At 31.9% G+C, this 18,734-nt stretch overlaps 1 protein-coding gene across 1 annotated transcript; it reads right to left on the bottom strand.

The window, feature by feature from the left end:
* Positions 1–1,032: 1,032 nt before the first annotated feature.
* Positions 1,033–18,383, bottom strand: musk (muscle, skeletal, receptor tyrosine kinase). Its single transcript, XM_051121536.1, has 7 exons — positions 18,097–18,383; positions 7,361–7,487; positions 7,044–7,195; positions 6,635–6,762; positions 6,389–6,530; positions 4,931–5,055; positions 1,033–1,464 (listed from the first exon to the last, which is right to left on the bottom strand). Exons 1-7 carry the CDS (start codon positions 18,167–18,169, stop codon positions 1,288–1,290), a joined length of 924 nt encoding a protein of 307 aa, XP_050977493.1. The 5' UTR covers positions 18,170–18,383; the 3' UTR covers positions 1,033–1,287.
* Positions 18,384–18,734: the final 351 nt, after the last annotated feature.

The following is an 18,734-nucleotide window of genomic DNA, read 5'->3' as shown; positions in this document are numbered from 1 at the left end:
CGTTTGAGCGATTGAGGTGTTCGGTTGTTGGATGTAATAATGATCATAGCAGTCATCCTTTATTCCCGATATCTGAGCCGCTGAAAACGCAGAGGATTAATGTTACTTACATTTTAGAAGGAAATACGCCCGGAGATCTACATAAATGCATCTATGTTTGCGCAAATCATTCATGATGCAGCTTCACCTACAGCAGAAGTGAGTATAAGGGTTTTTATGCAACTTTGCAAATCACCTTTCTTAATAATGTGCTAGTTAGCAAATTTAGTGACTAGACGCGGCTAAATGCAGCTAAAGTAAACAGACAGGTTCATCACCCCACAGAAGAGAGGGGCAGGGCAAAAGCAGATCTCATTAGCATTTAAAGGAACATGCAATAGAATGGCTCGCTCTGAACAGAGCTGATTTTGACACCGATGACCCCTTTAAATTTCTTCAATGGTAGTGTAAAACAACTCCATTTTTACCTTTACCATTTTAACATGTTTTGTTGCATGTCTCTTTAAATGCTAATGAGCACTCTTTACCCTGTCCCTCTCTTCTGTGGGGTGACAAGCCGTACTGTTTACCTAAGCTGCATTTAGCCGCAAAACTTGCTTACTAGCACATTATTAGAAAAGACGATTTGCAAAGATGCTTAAAAGACCCTTATACTCACTTCTGCTGTAGGTGAAGCTGCATCATGAATGATTTGTGCGAACATAGACGCATTTAGGTAGATCGCTGGGCGCATTCCCTTAAAAAACTAAAGTAATCCTCTTCGTGTTCAGCGGCTCAGATGTCGGAAGTAAATGATGACTGCTATGTTCATTATTACATCCAACAACAAAACACTTCAATCGCTCAGGAGACATTCTTGTCTTCCCCTGCTCCGGCATCAAAACAATGGTGGTCGGACTGTTACAGCTCACTCAGGGTGGGTCTAAGGTAAGACAGCCGTGTCAATCAACTATCGTGGGAGTGCCCTGGGTCTGTGTGATGCCACACAACCAAGAATCTGAAAATGGCTTGATTAGAAAAAGGGAACATTATTTATAGGGATTAAAAAAAACACACTGGGTGGATTTTTATCACTATAGGGTGTTGCCATCACACATCTATGTTCAAACAACACGTAAAAGTGAATTTTGCATCTGATGATCCCTTTAAATCTGCATATGCTCTTTACAGGAACCCTCTTTTTGTGTCACTTTAGTCATTTTTTTATAGCTGAGCATCAAATTGTTCAGTAACCATGACATTTTTATGAAAATGTGGGGACTTTTGGGGACAAAAACAGTAGACAGTCTAGTGCATATGCTCACCTGAGACGGTTATTTTAGCTGTGGCTTTGACAGTGTTGGCTCCTCCGCTGTGCTGGTTAGTAGCCTGACAGGTGTAGAGAGCTGGTTTATGAACCACCACACGCAGAACAGACACGATGACTTCATCCACCAGCGTCTCCTCCACTGATGCACCTGAAATCTACAAACAACAAACAAACATCAGCTACACTCTCACATCCTTTAATCATGGTAAAAACAATGCAATGCCTCTATATTTTATAAAATGACAATATATACAATGTAAAAGTCACAGGAGACTATTTACAATCAAGTTGGAGGTCAGTAAGATTTTTTAATGATTGATTTAATGATTAATTGCAAGGAATTACTACTTTTATTTAGTAATGAAGCATTAAAATGATGAAAAGTAACACTTCTTTAAATGTTACAAAACATTCTATTTCAAATGTTTCAAATAAATGTTGTTCTTTTGAACATTCTATTCATTAAATTCACCAAAGAATCCTGAAAACCATAAACATCCGGTTTACACAAAAATATAAAGCAGCTCAAAAACATTGATAATAATCAGAAATGTTTCTTGAGCAACGAATCATCATATTAGAATGATTTCTGAAGGATCGTGTGATACTGACGACTGGAGTGATGATGCTGAAAAATCAGCTTTGATCACAGAAATAAATTACATTTTACAATATATTCACACAGAAAACAGCTATTTTAAATTGTAAAAATATTCACATTATTGCAGTTTTTACTGTATTTTTGCTCAAATAATTGAAATTAAAATGAAAGTTTAATAAAAAAAAATATTTTAATTTAATTAAAATTAAAATAGAATAAAAAATTCAAAAAATATTTTTTTCAACATTTTAAAGGCAGAAATCATAATAATAAAAATTAAAAAACAATTCTTCCTGCAAGTAGACATGCAATTTAACAGCTGCAAGTTAATATCGTTGCATTAATAGTAATTCAGCTGATGTGCGATCACAGATGTGCATATGCTTTTTAAATACGGTTCATCTCATCAACTACTTTTTCTAATTAAATCATTTATGATATTATCTTTAACAGCACTGAGATTACAGTATATGCCCTGTAACTGGAGACTTGTAGTACAAAATAGCCACTAGCGTTCTTCACTGTTTATGTGTGGAATAGAATAGAAAAGAATAGAAGTGATGGGTCACATGATTATTCCAACAATTATAACAAATCCCTCTATTTATCGTTCGGATGTGCTAAGACTCCTGCTATTTTGCTAATGTGATTTGCTGAGTTTATGAGAAGATCATGAGAGCCTGCAGGAATGTCGATCACGGCTCTATATTTGACAAAGTGCTCATGCAGCTGATTTTAGAAGGCACTTCATCAGGCTAAAGAAAACTAATGAGCTGCGAGTCCTGCCAGAATGACACGCAGACGGCTCATTTTAATCAAGCGTCTAATAACATCTCACGGGTTTCAAAGATGCTTTGGGGGTCAGAGGTCAGAGTTCACCTCTCAATCATCATCTTCATCAGCAATGACAGTTCACACTATTCATCATGACAATGTTATATGTATAAATGCCTTTTTACACAAGATTGTTAGCGAAAAGAGCTCCAAAGGGAAAGGACTTTGGCGGTGCTGTGTTTAATCATTTGGTCTTGTAACCCATTGAAACTCTAATCGACTAAACCACAAGTAATGAGAGGATGTCAAAAATACATCCCACAAATACCAAATAAGGTTTTAAATAGACAAATAATTTCAATAACACACTGTCATCGAAATTTTAAATACAATAAAAGCACTTTTGATGTCAAATCTTCTGCTTAGGTGTTTGTTAAACATTGTTGTTACAAATGTCTTGAAATGTTATATTATATTATAAAACCATCAAATCAATTTGTTACGTGTAATAAAATAAATATTAGCTGAAATAAAATAAACAAAATATATAAGGTGAAATAAAATAACATTTATTTATTTATTTAATTAATTTATTTAATTAATTAATTTATTTCAGCTACTTGCCAAAGAAAAAAAAAATCTTATTTTTATTTAGTTCATATAAAGAGAATAATGACACAAATATAAGGACATCACTTTGACATCGGAAGTTTAATTATATTTAACTGAAATTATGTTTCTCACAATGACCAAAAAAAAAAAAGAAAAGTGAATTATGTGAACGAAAAGAATTATGTAAAATCTTAAATATCAATAAAAAATAAATAAAATATCAAATATCATAAATTATAAAAAAATATTGTATATATCATAATCTTTTGGGAAGTTGAACCACATGACATTGTACATCCTGAATTAAGTTTGCTTAGTCTTAAATATATATATATATATATATATATTCATTTACATATTAATTTATTAATTTATTTGTTTGTTTTTGTTTGTTTAACTTTATAAAAATATTTTACTTGAAACAAATAACTAAACATTAACAATACAATTAAAAATAGAGTCGAATACAAAAGAAAAAAAAAAAAAAATATATATATATATATAGTTTACATACAGTGATTAATCATTAATGAAACTTTTTTTAACATTAATGAAAATGTTGACTTAAAACAAACAACTAAACATTAACTGAAATACAATTGAATATAAAATAATTTTAACTTTTTTCTCATCTTAAGTTTATTTTAACTTGACGTACCAAAATATTTAAAATTAAAATTAATAAAAATATCTACCAAAATAGCGATAAGACAAAAAGAAAGAATGAATAAATGAACCAATAAAAAAAATTAGTAATAATAATTAATTAATTAATTAATTAATTAATTAATTAATTAATTAATTAATTAATTAATTAATGAAAACAGAAAATTTAAAAAATAAAAACTAATTTTAAGTATTAATAATAATAATAGTAATAAAAATAATATAGCATCTCAGTGATACTAATAAACAAAACCCTCCTGTATCTAGTTTATACAGTCTCAAGCGGAGAGTTTGTTCTCTGCTTTAGTACTTACTGCCCACACTGTTGTTACTTATCGTGCCAAAAAATAGAAATTCCAACCACAGCCGCTTAGCCAGACCAATATTTATCTACGCATATCTCAAAACATATTGTATTAAAATGTGATTGCTGGTATCCAAATGAAAACAAAGACAACAAAAGCTTGTTCAGAAGCCTGAGAAATCTGAATCTTGGATTCTCCAGGATTTAAAGACTTACACACTTGTTTTCAGACAATATCTTCATCATTTTCGTTTCCCTTTGGTTCTGTCTACCAAAATCCACATCCAAAAACGATCCCGGACAATGATAAGAGCACTGAGGGCTTTTGAATTCTTTTCTTGATCTCAGTGTGGCTTAAACTTTATTGCTGCTGTCCGATCAGCGGCCTGAGGAATGATTGTAGTTTGAATCCTGTTAATAGCGGCGCAGAGCGAAGCATGTGCAGAACGCAGGCCTCCCGTCATTGTACTGGCAGCGCGTTTGAGACATGCCGCCTGACATTTAACATAAATGTACTGAGCTCTGCTCTCTAGTCCAGTAAGATGAGATGAAAGTACAATTAATTTGCTCCACAGAGCCAAAGCAAGCATGATGTTGAGAGGTGAAAGGTGCAGTGGAAGATCGGAAAGAGAGAGAAAAATGAGAGTTAAAGTAGAGGATTTACCGTATTGCCATTTTCAAGCCAAGTTATGGATGGGATTGGGTTGCCAGTGGCATTACACTCCAGCGTAACCTCCGATCCGATCTGAACTTTCTTCTCCTTGGGAACTTTCAGTATCTTGGCAGGAGCTGCAGAAGATGCAGTGAAAAAAGGAAAATATTTTAAACATCCAGCTTAAAGCATATCAGGTCATTAGAAATGTAGACTTTGTTGCTTCTAGAAAAACAATAGTTTCATTTTCAAGAAAAGTTTAAATGCATTAACTCCAAAGATGCAATCTTGTATAATATTAGCCTATTATAATAACACAACATAATAACATAAAAAAATAAATAAATAATAATAATAATAATGTTTTTTTATAAACATCAAAAATATAAAATTTCATACATTATTGAATATTGTATATATCATAACCTTCTTGGGAGTTGCACCACATGACATGCAACATTAATTAAGTTTGCTTAGCCGTAAAAAAAAAAAAAAAAGTTTATTTATTTATTTATTCATTCATTCATTCATCTATTTGTTTGTTTGTATTTGTTTCTTTAAATTTTTCTGACAATTATGCTAGAAAATATTATATATATATATATATTTTTTAAATTAACAAGCAATGAGGCAGATGTTAAAATATTTATAATAATAATAATAATAATAATAATAATAATAAATTACATCAAAGTATTTTCTTTATTAACAAAAGTTTTGTCCTTATTTTTCAGAGATCAAATATTATAATATTTTAAATTATTACTGATTAGTGGTTGTCCCACACAATTATTTATTTATTTATTTATTTATTTATTTGTTTGTTTGTTTGTTTGTTTGTTTGCTTGTTCTGACTATTATATTAACAAATATAAATATTTTCTAATATTAAGAAGCAATGTAGTTGTTAAAATAGTTTTTTTCTTTCTTTATAATAATAATAATAATAATAATAAACTATATCAAAGTATGTTATTTTTTAACAAAAGTTTTGCTTTTTATTTTTCACAGGTCTATTATTATTATTATTATTATTATTATTATTATTATTATTATTATTATTATTATTATATTTTTCTGACAATTATATTACCAAATACAAATATTTTCTAATGTTAACAAGTAATGAGGCAGTTATGGTCAAATATTATTGTTTTTTTTATTTACAATAATAATAATAATAACAATAATAATAATAACAATAAATAACATCAAACTCTTTTTTAACAAAGGTTTTGTGTTTATTTTTCAAAAGTACTGATTACTGATTATTGGTTGCTCACTGATTAATTGGTTCTACGCAGTTGTATTTCATTTTTATTATTAATATATTATTATTATTTTATTATTTATTTATTATTTTATTTTTATTTATTTATTTTTTTCCTGACAGTTATATTTGTAAATAAATATAAATATTTCCTAATATTAATAAGCAATGAGGCAGAAACGAACAAAAGAAAGACACACCTTGTACTTCAATAGTGACTGGTTTGGAGTACACGATCCCAAAACTGTTTCTGGCCGCACAGCGATACTGTCCAGCGTCCTCTTTCTTGATGTTGTTAATTTTTAGGGAACCGGATTCCAGCACTGATATACGACTATTAACCTACAAGACAAAAAAAAACAAAAAAACAAAAAACGATCAAAACTTTCAGAAAACACACAATGATACTTACAAATACTGAACGCAAGTCAAGACGTTCAATTTACCTTTATCAAGTCATCTTCTTTAATCCAGGATATTTCGGGTTTGGGATATCCTAACGTTAAACATGGCAGCACTGCTTTGGACTCCACAATCAGTGTCATGTTAGTAGGAGGCCTTTTGATTTGAGGCTCTGAAAAAACAACAGAGTGACCCTTAATCTTCACTGAAATAGATATTCTGTCAAAATGTTTTACCCACTTCTTGATCGTTTCTACTTAAAACTGTTGCTTATTAATGAGTCAAGGAGAAATTGCATGTAAATGTGAAATGTAAATCTTCAAGCCTTTATTAAGATACAGCAAGAATCAACTGACAAGTTGCATGAACAAAGTGAAGTGAAAACAGATGCTCATAGTAGTTCTGATATCATTTCCTGATGACTGAGTTGTGAGAGCACATATGTGAACATACTCATCTTCAGCTGTAAAGCTCCACAGCTTTTGGCCGGTTCTCCAATCCCATTGCTAGCAATGCAACAGTATTCTCCACTGTCTGAATCCTTTACATTGGGAATGATCAGCATTTGGCCATTTTCTCTTATAACGTATCTGGAATCGTAAAACCTGCATTCAAAAAGTAGATAAACATACTTCACAAATCATTGGTAACCGGAGCACAGATTAAAACTTTGCTGAGATCTCACTGCTGACTGTATAGGATAAACGGTTTTGTATTTTTGATTATTATGGATAGCATATAAGAATCAAATTAATGAAGCAAGCTCAAACCGTATTGGGTAGTTATTCCGCGTCCATGTAATATCAGCTTGAGGGTATGAATCCACCTCACAGATGAAAGTAGCATTGTGATCCAGAGAGGCGTCGACTGTCTCAAGCAATGTTGTGATTCTGGGTGCTGAAATAGAAAAAATAATATTTTCATAATCAGATCATAATAAAAATGTTAATTTACTGTATACAAAGAGGTGTTTTTATGCACCCTTCAGTAATCATGTTATGAAATAAGACAGGCTTGCAAGAAATGCTTTTAGCGTTTGACCCTGAATAATTATAAATCAGACATTGTAACGGTTGTGAAACTACCTTTTCACAACAAAATATTTAACATTCTGAACGCGGCTCGGCACACCGCAGACAGCTGAGGGTCACGGGGGGAGAATATGCTTCTAATGGAAATAACTGTGTGAATGCAGTGCTGCCAACACAGGCCTGATGTTATCCCATGAATAAATCCAGCTGATAAGAAACACATCCCTCCTGTGACTGAGGGCAGACTGGACTTTTGGTCTCATTACACTAACAAAACAGTTTTTATAAAGGTCACATGGTAATTCCATTTTTTTGGGGGGGACGTGAAGTATGATAAAGCAAATTTATCGTGGTATCGTGTATCATGATAAAACCATGTTTTTCTCATGTACCATAGTAAATGCCATGTTTTTTGGATGTGTAACATGTTAGTACCTTGTTTTTGGGATGTGTACCATGATAAAACCATGTTTTTTTGCATGTGTGCCATGATCATACCATGTTTCTTTCTTCTTCTTTTTTTTTGCATAATTATCATATTTATTCCATTTTTTGGAACATGTTTTGACATATACAATAGTAAATGTCATATTCTTTGGACATGTACTATAGCAATACCTTGTTTTATCATGTTCCAAAAACATGGCATTTACTACAGTACACAAGACAAAAAAACATGGCTTTATCATGGTACACTGGTACAAAAAAAAAAAAAAAAAAAAAAACATGGCATCATCATGGTGCATATGCAAAAACAAGTTTCTTTTATCATGGCCCACATTCCAAAAACATGACATAAAAATGCAAAAAAAAAAAAAAAAAAAAAAGCTTTTATCATGGTAAACATGCAAAAAATAAATAAATAAAAGAAACATGGTATCATTATGGTACATATGCAAAAACAAGTTTGTTTTGTTTGTTTTGCATGTGTAGCATGATGATACCATTTTTTTCTTTGTTTTTTTTTTTTTTTTTTTATGCATGTTTTTGGAATGTGGCCCTGATGCAAAAAAAAAAAAAAAAAAAAACGTTATTTGCATGTCTATCATGGTAATTTGATGTGTATCAAAGTAAATGCTATGTTTTTTGGATTTTAGATTGTTTTTGATGAAACAAGCCTTAATATGTCTATTATTTAGCTTTTTTCCATGAATGTATCCTGATGTAAGAATACTTGAACTGGAAAATAAGACAAAAACAAGTAAATCATTATTCGAAGTGTAATATATTGTATTTTTGGCTCTGTGCTATGGTAATACCATAGAATTATTCAAACTATTATTTACAGCATTTTGTACCTTGTAAATGTCCTGGTATTTCAGATCAAATGCTCATTTAGTACCATAGTATCACAAGCAACACAGTTTCATTAAATTCTAAGACCCTTTATTTTCACCAAAATCTAAAGTGGAGAGAAAAGACAATTCCACAATAAGAAAATGAACTATCAGGACACACTAGCAGTGCCCCTGTTAACCAAGGGTAATTTTTTGTAAGGGCAGTACTGCATCTCAGAAAACAAATCCTTCAAGAGGGCTTTTGGGAGCAATGTTGATTATAAATGTAATCATAATTAATACTGGCAAAAAGTCACATATTATTAGACGTGTATGACTGCTGTGTTGTTAGTTTAGCATCATGCTTATAGCAGACTCTGCTGAAATCTGAAGTTGTGTCAGGTCTCTTGAGAAGTGCTATGTATATGTCACAGGAGTTGCAGCCTGTCTACGTCGCTGTAGTCACTTATGAGATTCTGTTTCATTTCATGCTGCCTATTTATGCAACTTGGCAGTTCAAGATTTGGAACAGAACCAGCGTTTGTGCATACGCAGACTATTTCATGAGTAACATTAATCTCATTTTAATTACAGCAAGAACAGCCTTTTACTATTAATCTAAAATAACTAATAAGTTAAAGTTATTTTATGTGACTTGAAGTGTGTGGATATTGCAGTTTTAGCTCTGAAATATTTACTCTTAGAGTTACATAATGTTTGTGTTATGAGTCATTAAAACCGTATTAAACAACCACTATAAAATTTGAGGTCAGTTTGTTGTACTTCCCTGTCTGTCTGTCTCATAATAAATATTTTTACTGGAGTTTTATTGTTTAGTCTGGGACTGTTATGTCGAGACACATCAACTCCAAGAAGTTCTTGTCTTTTCATTGCTTTCGCAATCACACTTGAGATGTTTTAGATATTTCTTGAAAGATTAGCCTCTTCACAGGGAAGTGTGACAAGATACATAGCATTAACTTTAACTGCCAGAATTCTCCTACAAAAAAAAAAGAATGAAAGAGAGAGAAAAAATAGTCTCAGTTTTCCAGATTTCCCCTTTTAGATCTAAAAGTTTCTCTCACATTCAGACTAAACTCGACTAAAAATGGATGCACTATACTGTGCCCACTAATGTAATTACTGTAAGTCCTATGTCACACGTATGACGCGTGTGCTATTTTCAGTTGTGTTATATTATTAGCAAGACTATAGACTGAGTGACTTTGTTGTTGCTCTCCAGTGTTGTTTTAGTATTACCTATGTACTATTATATTATTTACTCATGTTTTGAATTTAGTTTCATTTTAAGGTTTTATAATTGTATGTGCTTTTGTAATTTTTGTCATATTTTGTTTTTATTTTTTTTAAAGAACTCCAATTTTATTTATTTATTTATTTACTTATTTATTTATGTTTAGTAATGTAGTACTTTAAACTTATTTCAGTTAGTTGTCAGACATGTCTGTTTTTAAGTAAGTTTTTATTTTATTACTATTTCATATTTTTATGTGCTTATATATATATATATATATATATATATTTTATTATTTATTTATTTATTCTGTTTCAGTTTAGTAATTTTGTACTTCACTTTGAATTAATTAATTTATTTATTTATTTATTTATATTTCTGTTTTTAATTTAGTAATTTAGTGCTTCACTTTAAAATTATTTCAGTTTTTATTTTGTTACGTGCTTTTCTAATTGTTTAGCATTTCTGTTTAGCTCTAATATTTATTTTATTTAAAAAAAATATTTTTTTATTTGTATGTTTTTCAATTAATTAATTAATGCTAATTAATGTCTGTTTTTAAGTAAATTTTTATTTTAACTATTTTATAATTTTGTTGTGTGCTTTTCTAGTTGTTTTACATTTCTATTCAGCTCTAATATCTATTTTTATTTTATTTTATTTTATTTTATTTTCATCTCTATATTTTTCCAAAAAAAATGTTTATTTATTTATTTATTTTTTGTTCAGTTTATTTTAAACATGTCTGTTTTAAGTTTTTATTTTACTTTAACTATTTCATAATTTTGTAATGTGCTTTTCTAATTGTTTGTCATTTCTATTCAGTTCTAGTATTTATTTTAATTTTATTTTATTTTAAAGTAATTTGAGCACTTCAAGACAGGACAGTTGCCAATACAAGATTTCTTAGTTTTTAAATTACAATTAGCAAATTACTACAACGTTTTGTATGTAACATTCATATTATTATTTTATTTTAGCTTTTTCTCTTAATAAGTTGAAACAGTGTAGTTACATCATCTTCCGGCAGGGGCTAACAGAGCCTTGCTAACCAGTTAAACTAGAATTAAACAGGTCTGGCCTGCTGACAACTGCACAAAACCCCACTAAAACCTTTCTGGGAGACCAACTGAGCACTTCAGCTCGGCTCAAACTTTTGTTTTCAAAAGGGAATGCAAAGTTCTTGTGTTTTTAAAGTACCTTCTCTGTCTCGTATGCAGATGAGTGATAGCGGTGAAGCTGGAGCCTCATTAATTTACAGCATGACTGTGCAAACCTGGTTTGCTGTCGGCTGTGTTTTCTCACGGGGATGCATTAGCACTCCGCAGCAACACAACCTGCCAATTTCCAGAGTGTGAATCAGCGGATATATCACCTGTTCCTCGCAAGAGCTTCCAAGGACATCATCATCCCGACCTGTTAGCGACAGCTCATGTTAAGATGCTGCTCGCTCTCCAATTTGATGTAAACAAATGACTTCATTTGCAATAAATCAACTACGTTTTCCTTCATCCAGCTCTTTGGAAAAGGTCCGGCATTCATTTGTTTGCATTTGGCATTTGCTTTGATATCTAATGCAATGACATTCAGACTTTTGTGAGTGCGACTCAAGTAAGTGAGTGAAATTTTGAATACTTTTTTCTTCACTATTTTTGCTGCATTTTGTCTTTGGCTTTCTGTTGTGTTCTGTTTCACTATTGTGCTGTTTTTCCTGGTACTTTCCAGTGTGAATGACCTGTGGTGTGACACCAAGGAGAACGTACTGTATGCAAAGGGTGAGAAGGAGCATTTATTTTCAATCCACGGCTCACTGACAGTCAGATGATGTGTAGAACAGCTACCGATACTATTAATTTGATTGAGGTAGCGTGTACGTCAATATCAAATTTATACCTTACCATCTGATCGCATAGCATTTTGGCATCATCTATTGAGAGTGGGTTTCATCTGGTTTGGTTCCAGGATCCAAATTTTGCACTGGACATGGAGTGGCGACACTCCCAAATGTAACCTACAATTAATGCAGTCTGGGTCATATTTCTTTTGACCTTTTATAGTTCATGGGTTATCAGGATGAAGGTATGTCAACGTTGGCATCTGCCTTACTTGGCTACTTGCAACTTCTACCAAGAAACAGAGGAGTTTGTGCCAAAATATCGTAGAGTTTGTTAAACAGCAAAAAAAATAAGAGAAGTGTTTTATTTTAAACTCTTAAAGGGATAGTTCACCCAAAAATGAAAATTTACCCATGATTTATTCACCATCAAGCCATCCTAGGTGTACATGACTTTCTTCTTTTAGACAAACGCAAGCAGAGTTATATTAAAAGATGTCATGGCTCTTCCAAGCTTTATAATGGCAGTGAATGGGTGTTGAGATTTTGAAGCCCAGTAAAGTGCATTCATCCATCATAAAAAGTGCTCCACATGGCTGCGGGGGTTAATAAAGGCCTTCTGAAGTAAATCTATATGTTTGTGTAAGAAAAATGAGTGGTGTTCCCATGACATTAGGGGTGGGAATCTTCAGGCGCTTCACGATCCGATCCAATTCCGATTCTGGGAGTCAGTACTGCCATCTTAAAAGGAGGGGTGTGAATCGTCACTGGTTTCATGATTCAATTCAATTACTATTTTCATTATCAACTCAACATCACTATGCATCACATTCTCAGTTTTCAATATTTCTGCACTTGGCTACATTTTCATAGAAATTTTATATCAAATTTATTTTGTGCAGACTTTATTTTTTATTATATAAACAGACATACCTGTTTTTACATATCTAAAAGTTTTCAGAATATAGTTATTGGTTTTCTTTTTTCCTTATTGCTATTTGATTATTACTGATGAGATCATAGACAGTGGCAGCTTTAACAGACTGTATTCACACTAATGCACAGATCTATTTTGATATATCAAATGCTATATGAAACACATTAATTTACATTGCTTGCGCCATGCGAGGAAGGCTTGTTTCTGCGTTGACCAAAGCGCACGGGCAGCGGAGGGCAGCGCTGGCGCTCAAGCCGCGCATGCCGCGCTTAAAGTTCAAAATAGTTATAGAACACTTATAGAAATAGAACGCTTTCCACATTCGGTTTGAAAGCCGCTTCTTACAACGCAAATTCTGTGCAGTGAAGCCCGCCACGTCTCTAGCGTGCACACGTGCCATATGCAGGGAAAAAAACAAGCTCAGAACTGATTCAGAATCGTTGAAGAGAGAATCGCGATGCATCGGAGAATCGATTTTTCCTCCCGACCCTAGATGACGTAGGATGCAGGCGAACGCAGTGAAGAACGTGGAAACACAGAGGAGAGAGCAAAACAAAACACCTGTCAGGAATTAGAGGCACAAAACAAAGATTTGTAAAGAAAAATGTTTGGGATTTAGATATAAGCCAAGAGGGGACTGGTTTCCTTTGCTATAAACAAAATTTGGTTCTTGCGAGACCAGCATATCCTCACCAACGCTTAACAACAGTTAGCTGAAACTAGAGATTACGTTTTATAAAGTTTTAAAAATTTATATTTTTCTTACATAAAGGCATCGATTCCCTAAAGAAGCCCCCTGGAGCTGTGTGGAGCACTTTTTATAATGGATGGATGTACTTTATTGGACTTCAAAATCTTAACACCCATTCACTGCCATTATAAAGCTTGTAAGAGCCAGGACATTTTTAATATAACTCCGACTGTATTCATCTTAAAGAAGAAAGTCATATACAGCTAGGATGGCTTGAGGATGAGTAAATCATGGTGGAATTTTAATTTTTGTGTGAACTGGCCCTTTAAAAACTAATTAGACTTTGTATCCAACTACACATGATTACAATTAACAACTGCATTCATAACAGACCTGAATCCAGTTTTTGGGTCTCCTATGTAGTTGGGAATTCAGATCCTTTTTTTTTTTTTTGTGGTAAAACCAATTTCCAATGTTCATTATGTTCTTTTCAGTTCTGTTAATGGTAAGATGACAAAAAAAAAGACCACATATTTGCTGCTGCATGTATAAATGGACTTTTCTGAATGACTCTTCTACTGAATGCCGAGAGGATTATTGGTGCTCCCTCGCCCACCCTTCATGAACAGTATACATCCAGAGTAAGGAAAAAGGCTCAGAAAATCACTCTTGATCCCTCACACCTAACACCTTTTCGAACTTTTGCCATCTGGTCGGCGCTACAGAGCCACAAATACCAGGACAGCCAGACATAAGAACAGTTTCTTCCCTCGGGCAGTATACCTTATGAACAGTTAAATGTTCCAGACACCCCCACTGTGCAATAAAAATATGTGCAATAACCTTGTATTTATTTGTTACCACCTACATCTCAGTACATCCTGGCATCTCATTCTATTCTATTCTTTTTCTATCATCTGTAGCACAACTGTATACACAATTTTTATTTTCTTAAATCTTATATGGCCATTTTTGTCTATTTATATTTACATATGTGTATTTTTTTATTCTGAACTTATATTATTTTCTCTGTGTTGTTGTTGTCGTCTCTGTGCACTGGAAGCCTGTGACACCAAAACTAATTCCTTGTATGCGTAAGCATACTTGACAATAAAGCTGTTCTGATTCTGATTCTGAACTGATCAAAAATACTCATTTAATTCCTAAGAATCATGTCCTCAGCCCTTTTATGATTTGTAACACGGATAACACGTACATTTTGTACTGTGCTTGTGTTCCTTTTTGGTCATCAGTGTGCAATATTTAAATTAGCTCTAATCAGCACTTCCTGTGTGTGGTATGACTATTTCAGAACAAGAAATCAAAAATGTTTAGATGTCTAGACGCCTTTGTCTAAACAATAGGTATGTCCTGTTCAGCGTGGGCTCTGGGGGTGATAAACCACAGTATATCGTTAGTATATCATTTAGATAGTCACAAGTTCACTGTAAAAAACAATTTGTTGAGTCAACTTAAAATAATTTGTAACCTGGCTGCCTTAAAATTTTAAGTTCAGTCAACTCAAAAAAAAGTTTATTCAACTTGAAATGTTAAATTATACTAAGTGACAACTTGGATATTTGAGTCGAATCAACTTAAAATTTTAAGGCAGCTGGGTTACTTACCCATCTGTTAAGTTTAGCAAACACAAATATCTAAGTTGTTACTTAATACAACTTAACATTTCAAGCTGAATAAACTTATTTTAGGTGTGGACGTTATTGACATTTGCTGACATTGTGTACTCAGTGGATCACAAATCAGGAAATCACCTTTTTTATGGTTTTGCTCTTTAGGGCATAAAAGACCTGTACCTCCTACATCTTAACCTCTTGCAAGTTCCTTAAATCATTTCAAGGTGTCGCTGTGTTCGGTCTAAGTATAACAATTGATTGTAGCATACTGTCCAACACCAACATAGCGTACTAATGACCTCATACGTTATTTTAAGAAGTCGATTAGTAACCGCATGAGTGTATCTCAGGAGAAACCGTTGGCTTATAGTGTATCTTCTCCATCTGGAGCTCTTTGAAAGCCTACGCAGACTCCTAAAATCATCATAAACATTTCCATTTGGAAGATATTGAGGTTCAAAGCTCTGAGGTCACAGCGATGCTTTTCGGTTCTCCAGAAGTCATATGTCACAAATTATAGTTCAGGCTTGACGTGACCTCACGGTTTAAATCATAAATACACAAATCGAAACCCATGTGTCTGTGGTACTGTAAAGCATTGTAAATTATTCTACAAATGTGATCTGTATGTAATTGCTTTTCTCAAATACTCAGGAAACCAGACTATAATAAATGTTTATTCACTGTGGGTGCAAGAAAAATGTGAAAAAACTAACATCTTTGACTTGATTTGAAAATGATAGGTTAGCATGTGAACATGGTATGGTGTTCATATTGTGTAAGGAACATGCTGGAAGCGTCTGTCCTCTGCTTTCATCTGTGATGATGTGAAGTAATTGTTATGTGTGACTATGGATACTATTATTATTAATAAAGCAGCACATGCTGTTTCCCTGCTGTCAGAAACAGCTCCTTTCATAACAAACTTTTAACATTCATTACCATAAATACTGCCATGCTGAAACATGAATAAATCAGATATCTCATCTTCATATTGCTTTCTCGATGTTTTATATGCATTTCACATTTTGCTGAATTGAGTCATTAGTTTTTTAACTGCATTAAACAATCCTAATAATAGTCTGTTGCAGGATGTTTTGTGACAATGGACTGTATGTCTTTATATATATATATATATATATATATACATATTTGTATCTGTATGTTTTTCAATAAATGTTTTTATATATATATATATATATATATATATATATATATATATATATATATATATATATATTTATTTATTTATTTATGTATTTATTTATTTATTTTATTTTATTATTTTTATCTGTATGTTTTTCAATAAATGTTTATTTCAATTAATTAGTTAACTTATTTATTTATTTATTTATTTATTTATTTATTTATAAGTAGGTATGTGCCAGTGCATAAACTAAACTATTATTTTTTTTCTGGTAATTTTATTTTATTTTATTATTTTATTTTATTCATTATTTTATTTTATTTTTTTTTTATTTTATTATTTTTATCTGTATGTTTTTCAATAAATAAATGTATATATATATTTATTATTATTATTATTATTATTATTATTTTTTTTTTTTTTTTTTTTTTTTTTTTTTATAAGTAGGGTATGTGCCGATGCAAAACTGATTTAGCTAAACTACTTCGTAGGTAGCAGGTTAAATTGTGACAACTTAACCCACGTATTGTGACAATGGACTGTATGTTTTTAAATATAGGTTATTTTATTTTATATTATTTTATTTCATTTTATTTTATTTTATTTTATTATCTGTGTTTTTCAATGTTTTCAATGAATGGTTTTATTTTATATTTAATTTTATATTGTTATTTTTATTTACATGTTTTCCAATAATTATTGTATTGTAAGTAAGTAAGGTATGTGCCAATATATAAATAAATAAATAAATAAAATAAATAGATTTAACTAAATTACTTTTGTGCATCCAATCCAGTCCTTTCCCAGTTGGTTTAAAAACAAACAAATAAATAAATAATGGTGATGATAATGATAAAATAAGTATAAATAAATAAATAAAAATAGTTAATTGAATTTGCAACAACAGAAAGTAACATTTTTGACAGACCAAATGTGTCAAACTCTGTGTAACAGAGAAACTTTAGTCTGTAAAATGTTTAATAAACTAAAACTTTCAAACATCTCCAGCATGTTTTATAAACGATAACGTTTCTAATATGCATGTGACTATAAATTTGTTTTTCATTTGCTCAAATTGAAAGGTGATTTTTACTTCTCTCAAATTATCAGTTGTTTGAAAGATTAAAACAAGTGTCAAAGTTTAATAAAATGTTCTTTCAAATAAACAATGACACTTTATATGATTTGTCATTTAATCACCCCTTTGCAGATTTTAAACCATATTATATTGTTAAACACACATATATATGTACGTGTTTAACAATATAATATAGTGTGGTTTAAAACACACTACATTACTATATTCACTAGAGTGAACATGTACTTTTTAGAACTTTTGAATGGCAACAAGTTTCCATGTTTCAAAACCCTTGATCCAAATCCTCCAGCTTGATTTAAGAATGTTCCAAAAAAGAATCTTGTGCTTCCATGGAATCATGAATCTGACCTTCTGTACGTCACAAATGTGTTATTTCTCCATTTTATGCCATTACTGTATCGCTTTTCAAAATCCTAATCTTGTTTTATATTTTAAATTAGAAACACACCTCACACGTCCAATGAATTCGCACTGTGAAATGTCTAATTCGTCAGATTCCTAATCACAGTATCTCAAAATCCAACAAACTACCTCACTTCACCATGTGGCAAACGCTTGCACAACACAAGTTAGTTATTCACAATCAGAAGCCGTGACTCACCTCTCTGGAGCCCTTCGCTCAGGCTGAAATACGCCAGAAAAACCATCAGTGGAATGTTTTTGAGGACCTTCATGTTCACCTCAGAACGTTCTGCTTCGAATCAGCATTAAAATCCATTGGTCAGCCTCATATCAAAGCTGTGAGATGAAGTCCCAGCAGATAGCAGAGTGTGTGTGCGTGTTTGCGCTGCAGACAGGCCCCGCGATCTGTGCGCTCAGCTCGAGACAGACAGGGCCAGCTGCTGGATACGCTTACAGTGAGATGAGGGGGACGAGATGCAGAAAGTGTCTAGAAAATACCAACAATTCCGTTTTTAAAGAAGGGAACATGTTGTGCGCATTTACAGGGTCCTGTTTAGGATCAATAGTTTGTATATTTACACAGAGCACGCACTGACAAAATTCAGACCTCATGGTTTATCATGAAAATGATTCATGTAAAGGGAATTGTACACTGTGTAATAAATAAATAAATAAATAAATAAATAAATAAATACTGTTTTAGTTTTTGCAATTCAATGCATTTGTAATTATGAAAATTTACTCCATTTCTGAATAAAAAAAAATGTTTTACTGTTTTTTTTTCAGTGTGATCAATAAATAAGTGTCACAGAATATCACTAGCAGCATTTAATGTAA

Source organism: Labeo rohita, chromosome 10 (assembly GCF_022985175.1).
Source record: "Labeo rohita strain BAU-BD-2019 chromosome 10, IGBB_LRoh.1.0, whole genome shotgun sequence".
NCBI lineage: Eukaryota > Metazoa > Chordata > Actinopteri > Cypriniformes > Cyprinidae > Labeo > Labeo rohita.
Note: the sequence above shows the minus strand (reverse complement) of the source record. Positions and strands in the feature narration are given on the sequence as shown.

What these genes read in the sequence shown, in the direction of transcription:
- musk (XM_051121536.1), bottom strand. Translation starts at nt 18,169, where the DNA reads ATGAAGGTCCTCAAAAACATTCCACTGATGGTTTTTCTGGCGTATTTC. An exon ending in CGGAATAACTACCCAATACG is followed by an intron (nt 7,196 to 7,360) that starts GTTTGAGCTTGC and finishes TTTTGAATGCAG; the next exon opens with GTTTTACGATTCCAGATACG. An exon ending in AGTCACTATTGAAGTACAAG is followed by an intron (nt 5,056 to 6,388) that starts GTGTGTCTTTCT and finishes CATCTTCTGCAG; the next exon opens with CTCCTGCCAAGATACTGAAA.